Source organism: Bombina bombina, chromosome 2 (assembly GCF_027579735.1).
Source record: "Bombina bombina isolate aBomBom1 chromosome 2, aBomBom1.pri, whole genome shotgun sequence".
Lineage (NCBI taxonomy): Eukaryota > Metazoa > Chordata > Amphibia > Anura > Bombinatoridae > Bombina > Bombina bombina.
In genome coordinates, this window is record NC_069500.1 from 200508629 (window position 1) to 200525069 (window position 16441).

General features: G+C 42.8%; 1 protein-coding gene across 1 annotated transcript in view; it reads right to left on the reverse strand.

Moving 5' to 3' along the window:
- TNPO1 (transportin 1) overlaps window positions 1-16441 on the reverse strand; it is a 949742-nt gene that overhangs the window by 786923 nt on the left and 146378 nt on the right. Inside the window, exon 7 of the mRNA XM_053699707.1 lies at window positions 5171-5289. Coding sequence (XP_053555682.1) covers window positions 5171-5289 — 119 coding nt within the window. The remainder of the gene's footprint in view (window positions 1-5170; window positions 5290-16441) is intronic.

Below are 16441 nucleotides of genomic sequence, written 5' to 3' on the forward strand. Positions count from 1 at the left end.
CGGAACTCCCTGAAGAACTTTAAGAACCAAGTTTAAGCTCCACGGGGGAGCAACAGTTTTAAACACAGGCTTAATCCTAACCAAAGCCTGACAAAATGCCTGGACGTCTGGAACTTCTGCCAGACGCTTGTGCAAAAGAATAGACAGAGCAGAGATCTGTCCTTTTAAAGAACAAGCTGATAAGCCTTTGTCCAAACCCTCTTGGAGAAAGGACAATATCCTAGGAATCCTAACCTTACTCCATGAGTAACTCTTGGATTCACACCAATTAAGATATTTACGCCATATCTTATGGTAGATTTTCCTGGTGACAGGCTTCCGAGCCTGTATTAAGGTATCAATGACTGACTCGGAGAAGCCACGCCTTGATAGAATCAAGCGTTCAATCTCCATGCAGTCAGTCTGATTTGGATGATTGAAAGGACCTTGTATTAGAAGGTCCTGCCTCAGAGGCAGAGTCCATGATGGAAGAGATGACATGTCCACTAGGTCTGCATACCAGGTCCTGCGTGGCCACGCATGGCGCTATCAGAATCACAGATGCTCTCTCCTGTTTGATTTTGGCAATCAGTCGAGGGAGCAGAGGAAACGGTGGAAACACATAGGCCAGGTTGAAGAACCAAGGAGCTGCTAGAGCATCTATCAGCGTTGCTCCCGGGTCCCTGGACCTGGATCCGTAACAAGGAAGCTTGGCGTTCTGGCGAGACGCCATGAGATCCAGTTCTGGTTTACCCCAACGATGGACCATTTGAGCAAACACCTCCGGATGGAGTTCCCACTCCCCCGGATGAAAAGTCTGACGACTTAGAAAATCCGCCTCCCAGTTCTCTACGCCTGGGATGTGGATCGCTGACAGGTGGCAAGAGTGAGACTCTGCCCAGCGAATTATCTTTGAGATTTCTAACATCGCTAGGGAACTCCTGGTTCCTCCTTGATGGTTGATGTAAGCCACAGTCGTGATGTTGTCCGACTGAAATCTGATGAACCTCACTGCCTCTAGCTGAGGCCAAGCTAGAAGAGCCTTGAATATTGCTCTTAACTCCAGAATATTTATTGGGAGGAGTTTCTCCTCCTGAGTCCACGATCCCTGAGCCTTCAGGGAGTTCCAGACTGCGCCCCAACCTAGAAGGCTGGCATCTGTTGTTACAATCGTCCAATCTGGCCTGCGAAAGGTCATACCCTTGGACAGATGGACCCGAGAAAGCCACCAGAGAAGAGAATCTCTGGTCTCTTGATCCGGATTTAGTAGAGGGGACAAATCTGAGTAATCCCCATTCCACTGACATTGCATGCATAATTGCAGCGGTCTGAGATGCAGGCGCGCAAATGGCACTATGTCCATTGCCGCTACCATTAAGCCGATTACTTCCATGCACTGAGCCACTGACGGGCGTGGAATGGAATGAAGGACACAGCAAGCAATTAGAAGTTTTGATAACCTGGACTCCGTCAGGTAAATTTTCATCTCTACAGAATCTATAAGAGTCCCTAGGAAGGAGACTCTTGTGAGTGGTGATAGAGAACTCTTTTCCACGTTCACTTTCCACCCATGCGACCTCAGAAATGCCAGAACTATTTCTGTATGAGAATTGGCAATTTGAAAGCTTGACGCCTGTATCAGGATGTCGTCTAGATACGAAGCCACCGCTATGCCTCGCGGTCTTAGAACCGCCAGAAGTGAGCCCAGAACCTTTGTAAAAATTCTCGGGGCAGTGGCCAACCCGAAGGGAAGAGCTACAAATTGGTAATGACTGTCTAGAAAGGCAAACCTTAGGAACCGATGATAATCTTTGTGAATCGGTATGTGAAGGTAGGCATCCTTTAAGTCCACTGTGGTAATGTACTGACCCTCTTGGATCATGGGTAGGATGGTCCGAATAGTTTCCATTTTGAATGATGGAACTCTGAGGAATTTGTTTAAGATCTTTAGATCCATGATTGGTCTGAAGGTTCCCTCTTTCTTGGGAACCACAGATTTGAATAAAATCCCTGTCCTTGTTCCGTCCGCGGAACTGGATGGATCACTCCCATTACTAGGAGGTCTTGCACACAGCTTAGGAATGCCTCTCTCTTTATCTGGTTTGCTGATAACCTTGAAAGATGAAATCTCCCTTATGGAGGAGAAGCTTTGAAGTCCAGAAGATATCCCTGAGATATGATCTCCAACGCCCAGGGATCCTGAACATCTCTTGCCCACGCCTGGGCGAAGAGAGAAAGTATGCCCCCACTAGATCAGTTTCCAGATAGGGGGCCGTTCCTTCATGCTGTCTTGGGGGCAGCAGCAGGCTTTCTGGCCTGCTTGCCCTTGTTCCAGGACTGGTTAGGTTTCCAGGCCTGTCTGGAATGAGCAACAGTTCCCTCTTGTTTTGAAGCGGAGGAAGTTGATGCTGCTCCTGCCTTGAAATTTCGAAAGGCACGAAAATTAGACTGTTTGGCCTTTGATTTGGCCCTGTCCTGAGGAAGGGTATGACCCTTGCCTCCAGTAATGTCAGCAATAATTTCCTTCAAGCCAGGCCCTAATAAGGTCTGCCCCTTGAAAGGAATGTTGAGTAATTTAGACTTTGAAGTCACGTCAGCTGACCAGGATTTAAGCCATAGCGCCCTACGCGCCTGGATGGCGAATCCGGAATTCTTAGCCGTTAGTTTAGTCAAATGAACAATGGCATCAGAAACAAATGAGCTAGCTAGCTTAAGCGTTCTAAGCTTGTCAATTTCATTCAATGGAGCTGTCTGGATGGCCTCTTCCAGGGCCTCAAACCAGAATGCCGCCGCCGCAGCAGTGACAGGCGCAATGCATGCAAGGGGCTGTAAAATAAAACCTTGTTGAATAAACATTTTCTTGAGGTAACCCTCCAATTTTTTATCCATTGGATCTGAAAAAGCACAACTGTCCTCAACCGGGATAGTGGTACGCTTTGCTAAAGTAGAAACTGCTCCCTCCACCTTAGGGACCGTCGGCCATAAGTCCTGTGTAGTGGCGTCTATTGGAAACATTTTTCTAAATATAGGAGGTGGGGAAAAGGACACACCGGGTCTATCCCACTCCTTGCTAATAATTTCTGTAAGCCTTTTAGGTATAGGAAAAACGTCAGTACACACCGGCACCGCATAGCATCTATCCAGCCTACACAATTTCTCTGGAATTGCAACTGTGTTACAGTCATTCAGAGCAGCTAATACCTCCCCAAGCAATACACGGAGGTTCTCAAGCTTAAATTTAAAATTAGAAATCTCTGAATCAGGTTTCCCCGAGTCAGATGTCACCCACAGAGTGAAGCTCTCCGTCCTCATGTTCTGCATACTGTGACGCAGTATCAGACATGGCTCTAACAGCATTTGCGTGCTCTGTATCTCTCCTAACCCCAGAGCTATCGCGCTTGCCTCTTAATTCAGGCAATCTAGATAATACCTCTGACAGGGTATTATTCATGATTGCAGCCATGTCCTGCAAGGTAATCGCTATGGGCGTCCCTGATGTAATTGGCGCCATATTATCGTGCGTCCCCTGAGCGGGAGGCGAAGGGACTGACACGTGGGGAGAGTTAGTCGGCATAACTTCCCCCTCTACAGAACCCTCTGGTGATAATTCTTTTATAGATAAAGACTGATCTTTACTGTTTAAGGTGAAATCAATACATTTAGTACACATTCTCCTATGGGGCTCCACCATGGCTTTCAAACATAATGAACAAGTAGGTTCCTCTGTGTCAGACATGTTTAAACAGACTAGCAATGAGACTAGCAAGCTTGGAAAACACTTTAAAACAAGTTTACAAGCAATATAAAAAAATGTTACTGCGCCTTTAACACAAATTTTCCCAAATTTTGAAATAACAGTGAAAAAATGCAGTTACACTAACAAAATTTTTACAGTGTATGTAATAAGTTAGCAGAGCATTGCACCCACTTGCAAATGGATGATTAACCCCTTAATACCAAAAACGGAATAACAAATGACAAAAACGTTTTTTAAACAGTCACAACTGCCACAGCTCTACTGTGGCTTTTTACCTCCCTCAATACGACTTTTGAAGCCTTTTGAGCCCTTCAGAGAAGTCCTGGATCATGCAGGAAGAAGCTGGATGTCTGTGTCTGTAATTTTTGCTGTGCAAAGAAACGCTAAAATAGGCCCCTCCCACTCATATTACAACAGTGGGAAGCCTCAGGGAACTGTTTCTAGGCAAAATTCAAGCCAGCCATGTGGAAAAAACTAGGCCCCAATAAGTTTTATCACCAAACATATGTAAAAAACGATTAAACATGCCAGCAAACGTTTTAAAATACACTTTTATAAGAGTATGTATCTCTATTAATAAGCCCGATACCAGTCGCTATCACTGCATTTAAGGCTTTACTTACATTACTCCGGTATCAGCAGTATTTTCTAGCAAATTCCATCCCTAGAAAAAATATTTTAACTGCACATACCTTATTACAGGAAAACCTGCAAGCTATTCCCCCTCTGAAGTTACCACACTCCTCAGAATATGTAAGAACAGCAAAGGATCTTAGTTACTTCTGCTAAGATCATAGAAAACGCAGGCAGATTCTAATTCTAAATACTGCCTGAAATAAACAGTACACTCCGGTACCATTTAAAAATAAACTTTTGATTGAAGAAATAAACTAAGTATAAAACACCACAGTCCTCTTACAACCTCCATCTTAGTTGAGAGTTGCAAGAGAATGACTGGATATGGCAGTGAGGGGAGGAGCTATATAGCAGCTCTGCTGTGGGTGATCCTCTTGCAACTTCCTGTTGGGAAGGAGAATATCCCACAAGTAATGGATGATCCGTGGACTGGATACACTTAACAAGAGAAATAGTGCTACCATTTACTGCTCTTGTTAATGGATAACATTCTTCTAAAACTGCCATATAGTACTGCAGACACCTGAACATTACTGAACTTACCTCTGCTTTTGAACAAAGGATAACAAGAAAACAAGGAAAATGTGTTAATAGAAAAAAATTGGAAAGTTGTTTAAAATTGAATGTTCTATCTGAATCATGAATGAAAAAGGTTTCTGTCTTTGTGTCCATTTAAATAATTTTATGTAAAAAGTATGCTATACAAATAATAGAAAATTTTATATTACACTACCCCCACCTGGTTACTTCATTATGTCACATGCTGGCAAAAAAAATTATGGCGAACACTGCACTTACTTTTCAAGATGTCTTGTTAAAACTTCTTTACAAATATTCTGTTCAGCAAGAGTCAGCCAGAATTCGCATGCCTCTAAAGAAACATTTTCATCTGGGTCCTGAGTCCTCTGCAACATGTACTAGAAGAAAGATTTCCCATTAAAGAAACACATCTAGTAAATAATATTTTTAATAAACAAGGCAATGGAATAATGAAGTTAAAAATACTAATACACCCATATTAATTTTTTAAAATCCGAACCTAAATGTAATCAGAGTGTTAAGTCTTTTACCCCAAATACTGTTTTTGCAAATTTTTATATATACAATATATATATATATATATATATATATATATCATAATTTATGTAAGAACTTACCTGATAAATTCATTTCTTTCATATTGGCAAGAGTCCATGAGCTAGTGACATATGGGATATACAATCCTACCAGGAGGGGCAAAGTTTCCCAAACCTCAAAATGCCTATAAATACACCCCTCACCACACCCACAATTCAGTTTAACGAATAGCCAAGCAGTGGGGTGATAAAGAAAGGAGTATAAAGCATCAACAAAGGAAATTTGGAAATAATTGTGCTTTATACAAAAAAAATCATAACCACCATAAAAAGGGTGGGCCTCATGGACTCTTGCCAATATGAAAGAAATGAATTTATCAGGTAAGTTCTTACATAAATTATGTTTTCTTTCATGTAATTGGCAAGAGTCCATGACATATGGGATATCAATACCCAAGATGTGGATCTTCCACTCAAGAGTCACTAGAGAGGGAGGGAATAAAACAAAAACAACCATATTCCACTGAAAAAATTAATCCACAACCCAAAAAAATAAGTTTATTTTCATTTTGAAAGAAAAAAACTTAAATCAAAAGCAGAAGAATCAAACTGAAACAGCTGCCTGAAGAACATTTATACCAAAAACTGCTTCCGAAGAAGCAAATACATCAAAACGGTAGAATTTAGTAAATGTATGCAAAGAGGACCAAGTTGCTGCTTTGCAAATCTGATCAACTGAAGCTTCGGTCTCCACTTTGTGAGCTTTTAAGAATGATCTAGTAGAATGAGCAGCAATTCTGAGGCGGGGCCTGACCCGACTCCAAATAAGCTTGATGAATCAAAAGTTTCAACTAAGAAGCCAAGGAAACAGCAGAAGCCTTCTGACCTTTCCTAGGACCAGAAAATAAAACAAATAGGCTGGAAGTCTTCCTGAAATCTTAAGTAGCTTCCACATAATATTTCAAAGCTCTTACCACATCCAAAGAATGTAAGGATCTCTCCAAAGAATTCTTAGGATTAGGACATAAGGAATGGACAACAATTTCTCTACTAATGTTGTTAGCATTCACAACCTTAGGTAAAAATTGAAAAGAAGTCCGCAAAACTGCTTTATCCTGATGAAAAATCAGAAAAGGAGACTCACAAGAAAGAGCAGATAACTCAGAAACTCTTCTAGCAGAAGAGATGGCCAAAAGAAACAACACTTTCCAAGAAAGTAGTTTAATGTCTAAATAATGCATAGGATCAAATGGAGGAGCCTGTAAAGCCCTCAGAACCAAATTTAGACTCCAAGGAGGAGAAATTGACTTAATGACAGGCTTAATACGAATTAAAGCCTGTACAAAAGAGTGTATATCAGGAAGTATAGCAATCTTTCTGTGAAATAAAACAGAAAGAGCAGAGATTTGTCCTTTCAAGGAACTTTCAGACAAACCCTTATCCAAACATCCTGAAGAAACTGTAAAATTCTAGGAATTCTAAAAGAATGCCAGGAGAATTTATGAGAAGAACACCATGAAATGTAAGTCTTCCAAATTCTATAATAAATCTTTCTAGAGACAGATTTACGAGCTTGTAACATAGTATTAATCACAAATAAAATGATTAGCATGTTGCAGTAAGCGAACGACACTAGATATGTCAGAATCCAATTCATGTTGCGCTAAATTTTCCAACCAGAAAGTTGATGCAGCCGCAACATCTGCCAAAGAAATAGCAGGTCTAAGAAGATGACCTGAATATAAATAGGCCTTCCTTAGATAAGATTCAAGCTTCCTATCTAAAGGATCCTTTGCTATCTTCCATAGGAATAGTGGTACGTTTAGCAAGAGTAGAAATAGCCCCATCAACTTTGGGGATTTTTCCCCAAAACTCTATAGATTTTGCTGGTAAAGGATACAATTTTTTAAACCTTGAAGGAGGAATAAAATAAGTACCTGACTTATTTCATTCCCTAGAGATGATATCAGAAATAGCCTCAGGAATGGGAATAACCCATGGAGAAACCACAGGAGGTTTAAAAACAGCATTTAAACGTTTATTAGACTGAACATCAATAGGACTGGTTACCTCAATATCCAAAGTAATTAACACTTCTTTTAATAAAGAACGCATATACTCTATTTTAAATAAATAAGTAGATTTGTCAGTGTCAATGTCTGAGGAAGGATCTTCTGAATCAGATAGATCCTCATCAGAAGAGGATAAATTATTATGATGTTGGTCATTTGAAATTTCATCAGCTAAATGAGAAGTTTTAAAAGACCTTTTACGTTTATTAGAAGGTGGAAATGCAGACAAAGCTTTCATAATAGAATCAGAAACAAATTCCTTAAAATTTACAGGTATATCATGCACATTAGAAGTTGAAGGAACTGCAACTGGCAATGTACTATTAATGATGGAACCACCATCTGCATGTAAAGGTTTATCATGACAACTATTACAAATGACATTCGGTGGAATAATTTCTACAATTTTACAACAAATGCACTTAGCTTTGGTAGAACCGATGTCAGGTAGCAATGTTCCAGCAGAAACTTCTGAGGCAGGATCAGATTGGGACATCTTGCACAATGTAAGAGAAAAAACAACATATAAAGCAAAATTATCTATTTCCTTATATGACAGTTTCAGGAATTGGGAAAAAATGCAATAGCATAGGCCTCTGATAGCAAAAAGCAAGAGGCAAACATACAAGGGGTATTGAAATAATGCAAAAATTTGGTGCCAAGTATGACGCACAACATAACGTAAACTCTTTTTGGCGCCAAAAATAACCGGAAATGACACACTTGCGTCACTAATGACGCCGCTGTGTGAAACGTCTCTGCGTCACGTATGACGCCGGAAATGACGAAGTTGCGTCATAAACGTAATTTTGTCGCACCAAAAATATCTCTAGCCAAAAATGAAGCAATAAAGATTAGCATTTGGCGCACCCGCGGGCCTAATATCCGCAATTGTAAGAAGTAGTCAATTGAAAAAAGACTAAACCCCAGGTAAGAAATACATTTCTTAAAAATGTTTACATTCCCAAATATGAAACTGACAGTCTGCAGAAGGAAATACATGAACCTGACTCATGGCAAATATAAGTACAATACATATATTTAGAACTTTCTAAAAATGCATAAAGTGCCAAACCATAGCAGAGAGTGTCTTAAGTAATGAAAAACAAAATTTATGCTTACCTGATAAATTTATTTCTCTTGTGGTGTATCCAGTCCACGGATTCATCCATTACTTGTGGGATATTCTCCTTCCCAACAGGAAGCTTCAAGAGGATCACCCACAGCAGAGCTGTGTATATAGCTCCTCCCCTAACTGCCACCTCCAGTCATTCGACCGAAGACAAGCAAGAGAAAGGAGAAACTATAGGGTGCAGTGGTGACTGTAGTTTAAAAATAAAAAACACCTGCCTTAAAATGACAGGGCGGGCCGTGGACTGGATACACCACAAGAGAAACAAATTTATCAGGTAAGCATAAATTTTGTTTTCTCTTGTAAGGTGTATCCAGTGCACGGATTCATCCATTGCTTGTGGGATACCAATACCAAAGCTATAGGAAACGGATGAAGGGAGGGACAAGGCAGGCGCTTAAACGGAAGGCACCACTGCCTGTAAGACCTTTCTCCCAAAAATAGCCTCCGAAGAAGCAAAAGTATCACATTTGTAGAATTTAGAAAAAGTATGAAGCGAAGACCAAGTCGCCGCCTTACAAATCTGTTCAACAGAAGCCTCATTTTTAAAAGCCCATGTGGAAGCCACCGCTCTAGTGGAATGAGCTGTAATTCTTTCAGGAGGCTGCTGGCAGAGCAGTCTCATAAGCTAAGCAGATTTAGTAGAGGGGACAAATCTGTGTAATCCCCATTCCACTGACTGAGCATGCAGAGTTGCAGCGGTCTGAGATGTAGGCGGGCAAACGGCACTATGTCCATAGCCGCTACCATTAAGCCGATTACTTTCATACACTGAGCCACTGAAGGGCGAGAAGTAGAATAGAGAACATGGCAGGAATTTAGAAGTTTTGACAACCTGGCCTCTGTCAGGTAAATCTTCATTTCTACAGAATCTATCAGAGTTCCTAGGAAGGAAACTCTTGTGAGAGGGGATAGAGAACTCTTTTCTACGTTCACTTTCCACCCATGCGACCTCAGGAATGCCAGCACAATGTCTGTATGGGACCTGGCGATTTGAAAATTCGACGCCTGTATTAGAATGTCGTCTAGGTAAGGGGCTACTGCTATACCCCGCGGCCTTAGGACCGCTAGGAGTGACCCCAGAACCTTTGCAAAGATTCTTGGTGCCAGAGCTAACCCAAAGGGAAGAGCCACAAACTGGTAATGCGTGTCTAGGAAGGCAAACCTGAGAAACCGATGATGATCTCTGTGTATCGGAATGTGGAGATAAGCATCCTTTAAGTCCACGGTAGTCATATATTGACCCTCCTGGATCATAGGTAGGTGGTTCGAATAGTCTCCATCTTGAAGGATGGGACCCTGAGATCTAAGATTGGTCTGAAGGTTCCCTCTTTCTTGGGAACCACAGATTTGAATAGAAGCCTTGCCCCTGTTCCTCCTTTGGAACTGGGTGGATCACTCCCATAACTAGAAGGTCTTGAACACAATGTAAGAATGCCTCTCTCTTTATATGGTTTGCAGATAAATGTGAGAGGTGAAAACAGAATTTATGTTTACCTGATAAATTACTTTCTCCAACGGTGTGTCCGGTCCACGGCGTCATCCTTACTTGTGGGATATTCTCTTCCCCAACAGGAAATGGCAAAGAGCCCAGCAAAGCTGGTCACATGATCCCTCCTAGGCTCCGCCTACCCCAGTCATTCGACCGACGTTAAGGAGGAATATTTGCATAGGAGAAACCATATGTTACCGTGGTGACTGTAGTTAAAGAAAATAAATTATCAGACCTGATTAAAAAAACCAGGGCGGGCCGTGGACCGGACACACCGTTGGAGAAAGTAATTTATCAGGTAAACATAAATTCTGTTTTCTCCAACATAGGTGTGTCCGGTCCACGGCGTCATCCTTACTTGTGGGAACCAATACCAAAGCTTTAGGACACGGATGAAGGGAGGGAGCAAATCAGGTCACCTAAATGGAAGGCACCACGGCTTGCAAAACCTTTCTCCCAAAAATAGCCTCAGAAGAAGCAAAAGTATCAAATTTGTAAAATTTAGAAAAAGTGTGCAGTGAAGACCAAGTCGCTGCCTTACATATCTGATCAACAGAAGCCTCGTTCTTGAAGGCCCATGTGGAAGCCACAGCCCTAGTGGAGTGAGCTGTGATTCTTTCAGGAGGCTGCCGTCCGGCAGTCTCATAAGCCAATCGGATAATGCTTTTAATCCAGAAGGAGAGAGAGGTAGAAGTTGCTTTTTGACCTCTCCGTTTACCAGAATAAACAACAAACAAAGACAAAGTTTGTCTGAAATCCTTAGTAGCTGCTAAGTAAAATTTGAGAGCACGAACTACATCCAAGTTGTGCAACAAACGTTCCTTCTTTGAAACTGGATTAGGACACAAAGAAGGCACAACTATCTCCTGGTTAATGTTTTTGTTAGAAACAACTTTTGGAAGAAAACCAGGTTTAGTACGCAAAACCACCTTATCTGCATGGAACACCAGATAAGGAGAAGAACACTGCAGAGCAGATAATTCTGAAACTCTTCTAGCAGAAGAAATTGCAACCAAAAACAAAACTTTCCAAGATAATAACTTAATATCAACGGAATGTAAGGGTTCAAACGGAACCCCCTGAAGAACTGAAAGAACTAGGTTGAGACTCCAAGGAGGAGTCAAAATTTTGTAAACAGGCTTGATTCTAACCAGAGCCTGAACAAAGGCTAGAACATCTGGCACAGCTGCCAGCTTTTTGTGAAGTAACACAGACAAGGCAGAAATCTGTCCCATCAAGGAACTTGCAGATAATCCTTTTTCCAATCCTTCTCGAAGGAAGGATAGACTCTTAGGAATCTTAACCTTGTCCCAAGGGAATCCTGCAGATTCACACCAACAGATATACCAAATTATGTGGTAATTTTTCTGGTTACAGGCTTTCAGGCCTGAACAAGAGTATTAATAACCGAATCTGAGAACCCTCGCTTTGATAAGATCAAGCGTTCAATCTCCAAGCAGTCAGCTGGAGTGGGTCGAACGGACCTAGAACAAGAAGGTCTCTCAAAGGTAGCTTCCATGGTGGAGCCGATGACATATTCACCAGATCTGCATACCAAGTCCTGCGTGGCCACGCAGGAGCTATCAAAATCACCGACGCCCTCTCCTGATTGATCCTGGCTACCAGCCTGGGGATGAGAGGAAACGGCGGGAACACATAAGCTAGTTTGAAGGTCCAAGGTGCTACTAGTGCATCCACTAGAGCCGCCTTGGGATCCCTGGATCTGTACCCGTAGTAAGGAACTCTGAAGTTCTGACGAGAGGCCATCAGATCCATGTCTGGAATGCCCCACGGTTGAGTGACTTGGGCAAAGATTTCCGGATGGAGTTCCCACTCCCCCGGATGCAATGTCTGACGACTCAGAAAATCCGCTTCCCAATTTTCCACTCCTGGGATGTGGATAGCAGACAGGTGGCAGGAGTGAGACTCCGCCCATAGAATGATTTTGGTCACTTCTTCCATCGCTAGGGAACTCCTTGTTCCCCCTGATGGTTGATGTATGAACTTGGCCCTCGCTAGCTGAGGCCAAGCTTTGAGAGCATTGAATATCGCTCTCAGTTCCAGAATATTTATCGGTAGAAGAGATTCTACCCGAGACCAAAGACCCTGAGCTTTCAGGGATCCCCAGACCGCGCCCCAGCCCATCAGACTGGCGTCGGTCGTGACAATGACCCACTCTGGTCTGCGGAAGGTCATCCCTTGTGACAGGTTGTCCAGGGACAGCCACCAACGGAATGAGTCTCTGGTCCTCTGATTTACTTGTATCTTCGGAGACAAGTCTGAATAGTCCCCATTCCACTGACTGAGCATGAACAGTTGTAATGGTCTTAGATGAATGCGCACAAAAGGAACTATGTCCATTGCCGCTACCATCAAACCTATCACTTCCATGCACTGCGCTATGGAAGGAAGAGGAACGGAATGAAGTATCCGACAAGAGTCTAGAAGTTTTGTTTTTCTGGCTTCTGTCAGAAAAATCCTCATTTCTAAGGAGTCTATTATAGTTCCCAAGAAGGGAACCCTCGTTGACGGAGATAGAGAACTCTTTTCCACGTTCACTTTCCATCCGTGAGATCTGAGAAAGGCCAGGACAATGTCCGTGTGAGCCTTTACTTGAGGAAGGGACGACGCTCGAATCAGAATGTCGTCCAAGTAAGGTACTACAGCAATGCCCCTTGGTCTTAGCACCGCCAGAAGGGACCCTAGTACCTATGAGAAAATCCTAGGAGCAGTGGCTAATCCGAAAGAAAATGCCACGAACTGGAAATGCTTGTCCAGGAATGCAAATCTTAGGAACCGATGATGTTCCTTGTGGATAGGAATATGTAGATACGCATCCTTGAAATCCACCTTGGTCATGAATTGACCTTCCTGGATGGAAGGAAGAAGTGTTCGAATGGTTTCCATCTTGAACGATGGAACCTTGAGAAACTTGTTCAAGATCTTGAGATCTAAGATTGGTCTGAAGGTTCCCTCTTTTTTGGGAACTATGAACAGATTGGAGTAGAACCCCATCCCTTGTTCTCCTAATGGAACAGGATGAATCACTCCCATTTTTAGCAGGTCTTCTACCCAATGTAAGAATGCCTGTCTTCTTATGTGGTCTGAAGACAACTGAGACCTGTGGAACCTCCCCCTTGGAGGAAGCCCCTTGAACTCCAGAGAATAACCTTGGGAGACTATTTCTAGCGCCCAAGGATCCAGAACATCTCTTGCCCAAGCCTGAGCGAAGAGAGAGAGTCTGCCCCCCACCAGATCCGGTCCCGGATCGGGGGCCCGCATTTCATGCTGTCTTGGTAGCAGTGGCAGGTTTCCTGGCCTGCTTTCCTTTGTTCCAGCCTTGCATAGGTCTCCAGGCTGGATTGGCTTGAGAAGTATTACCTTCCTGCTTAGAGGACGTAGCCCTTGGGGCTGATCCGTTTCTGCGAAAGGGACGAAACTTAGGTTTATTTTTGGTCTTGAAAAGACCTATCCTGAGGAAGGGCGTGGCCCTTGCCCCCAGTGATATCAGAGATAATCTCTTTCAAGTCAGGGCCAAAGAGTGTTTTCCCCTTGAAAGGAATGTCAAGCAATTTGTTCTTGGAAGACGCATCCGCTGCCCAAGATTTTAACCAAAGCGCTCTGCGCCACAATAGCAAACCCAGAATTTTTTCGCCGCTAACCTAGCCAATTGCAAGGTGGCGTCTAGGGTGAAAGAATTAGCCAATTTAAGAGCACGAATTCTGTCCATAATCTCCTCATAAGAAGAAGAATTACTAATAATCGCCTTTCCTAGCTCATCAAACTAGAAACACGCGGCTGCAGTGACAGGGACAATGCATGCAATTGGTTGTAGAAGGGAACCTTGCTGAACAAACATCTTTAGCAGACCTTCTAATTTTTTATCCATAGGATCTTGGAAAGCACAACTATCTTCTATGGGTATAGTGGCGCGCTTGTGTAGAGTAGAAACCGCCCCCTCGACCTTGGGGACTGTCTGCCATCAGTCCTTTCTGGGGTCGACTATAGGAAAACAATTTTATAAATATGGGGGGAGGTACTAAAGGTATACCGGGCCAGTCCCATTCTTTACTAACAATGTACGCCACCCGCTTGGATATAGGAAAAGCTTCGGGGGGCCCCGGGGCCTCTAAGAACTTTTCCATTTTACATAGTGGTTCTGGAATGACCAGATAATCACAATCATCCAAATTGGATAACACCTCCTTAAGCAGAGCGCGGAGATGTTCCAACTTAAATTTAAAAGTAATCACATCAGGTTCAGCTTGTTGAGAAATGTTTCCTGAATCTGAAATTTCTCCCTCAGACAAAACCTCCCTGGCCCCCTCAGACTGGTGTAGGGGCCCTTCAGAAACCATATCATCAGCGTTCTCATGCTCTACAGAATTTTCTAAAACAGAGCAGTCGCGCTTTCGCTGATAAGTGGGCATAGTTAAATGAGAAGGAACCTTGGTTTCCCCACAGTCAGAACACAATCTATCTGGTAGTTCAGACATGTTAAACAGGCATAAACTTGATAACAAAGCACAAAAAACGTTTTAAAATAAAACCGTTACTGTCACTTTAAATTTTAAACTAAACACACTTTATTACTGCAATTGCGAAAAAGTATGAAGGAATTGTTCAAAATTCACCAAAATTTCACCACAGTGTCTTAAAGCTTTAGAAGTATTGCACACCAAATTTGGAAGCTTTAACCCTTAAAATAACGGAACCGGAGCCGTTTTTATATTTAACCCCTTTACAGTCCCTGGAATCTGCTTTGCTGAGACCCAACCAAGCCCAAAGGGGAATACGATACCAAATGATGCCTTCAGAAAGACTTTTCTATGTATCAGAGCTCCACACACATGCAGCTGCATGCCATGCTGTCCTCAAAAACAAGTGCGCCATACCGGCGCGAAAATGAGGCTCTGACTATGATTAGGGAAAGCCCCTAAAGAATAAGGTGTCTAAAACAGTGCCTGCCGATATAATCATATCAAAATACCCAGAATAAATGATTCCTCAAGGCTAAATATGTGTTAATAATGAATCGATTTAGCCCAGAAAAAGTCTACAGTCTTAATAAGCCCTTGTGAAGCCCTTATTTACTATCTTAATAAACATGGCTTACCGGATCCCATAGGGAAAATGACAGCTTCCAGCATTACATCGTCTTGTTAGAATGTGTCATACCTCAAGCAGTAAGAGACTGCACACTGTTCCCCCAACTGAAGTTAATTGCTCTCAACAGTCCTGTGTGGAACAGCCATGGATTTTAGTTACGGTGCTAAAATCATTTTCCTCATACAAACAGAAATCTTCATCTCTTTTCTGTTTGAGTAAATAGTACATACCAGCACTATTTTAAAATAACAAACTCTTGATTGAATAATAAAAACTACAGTTAAACACTAAAAAACTCTAAGCCATCTCCGTGGAGATGTTGCCTGTACAACGGCAAAGAGAATGACTGGGGTAGGCGGAGCCTAGGAGGGATCATGTGACCAGCTTTGCTGGGCTCTTTGCCATTTCCTGTTGGGGAAGAGAATATCCCACAAGTAAGGATGACGCCGTGGACCGGACACACCTATGTTGGAGAAATCTTCCTTTTGGGGAAGAAGCTTTGAAGTCCAGAAGATATCCCTGGGACACAATTTCCAACGCCCAGGGATCCTGGACATCTCCTGCCCAAGCCTGGGCGAAGAGAGAAAGTCTGCCCCCTACAAGATCCGTTACCGGATCGGGGGCTGATCTTTCATGCTGTCTTAGAGGCAGCAGCAGGTTTTTTGGCCTGCTTTCCTTTGTTCCAAGCCTGGTTAGGTCTCCAGACCGGCTTGGACTGGGCAAAATTTCCCTCTTGTTTTGTATTAGAGGAAGTTGAAGCTGCGCCACTCGAAGTTTCGAAAGGCACGAAAATTAGGCTGTTTGGTCCTTAATTTGTTGGACCTATCCTGAGGAAGGGCGTGACCCTTTCCTCCAGTAATAACAGAAATTATCTCCTTCAGACCAGGCCCGAATAGGGTCTGCCCCTTGAAGGGAATGTTGAGAAGCTTAGACTTTGAAGTAATGTCAGCTGACCAGGATTTAAGCCATAGCGCTCTACGCGCCTGAATAGCAAAACCTGAGTTCTTAGCAGTTAGTTTGGTAAAATGAACAACGGCATCAGAAACAAATGAATTGGCTAGCTTAAGAGCTTTAAGCTTGTCAAGGATATCATCCAATGGGGTTTCTACCTGTAGAGCCTCATCTAGAGACTCAAACCAGAAGGCCGCAGCAGCAGTGACAGGGGCAATGCATGCAAGGGGCTGGAGA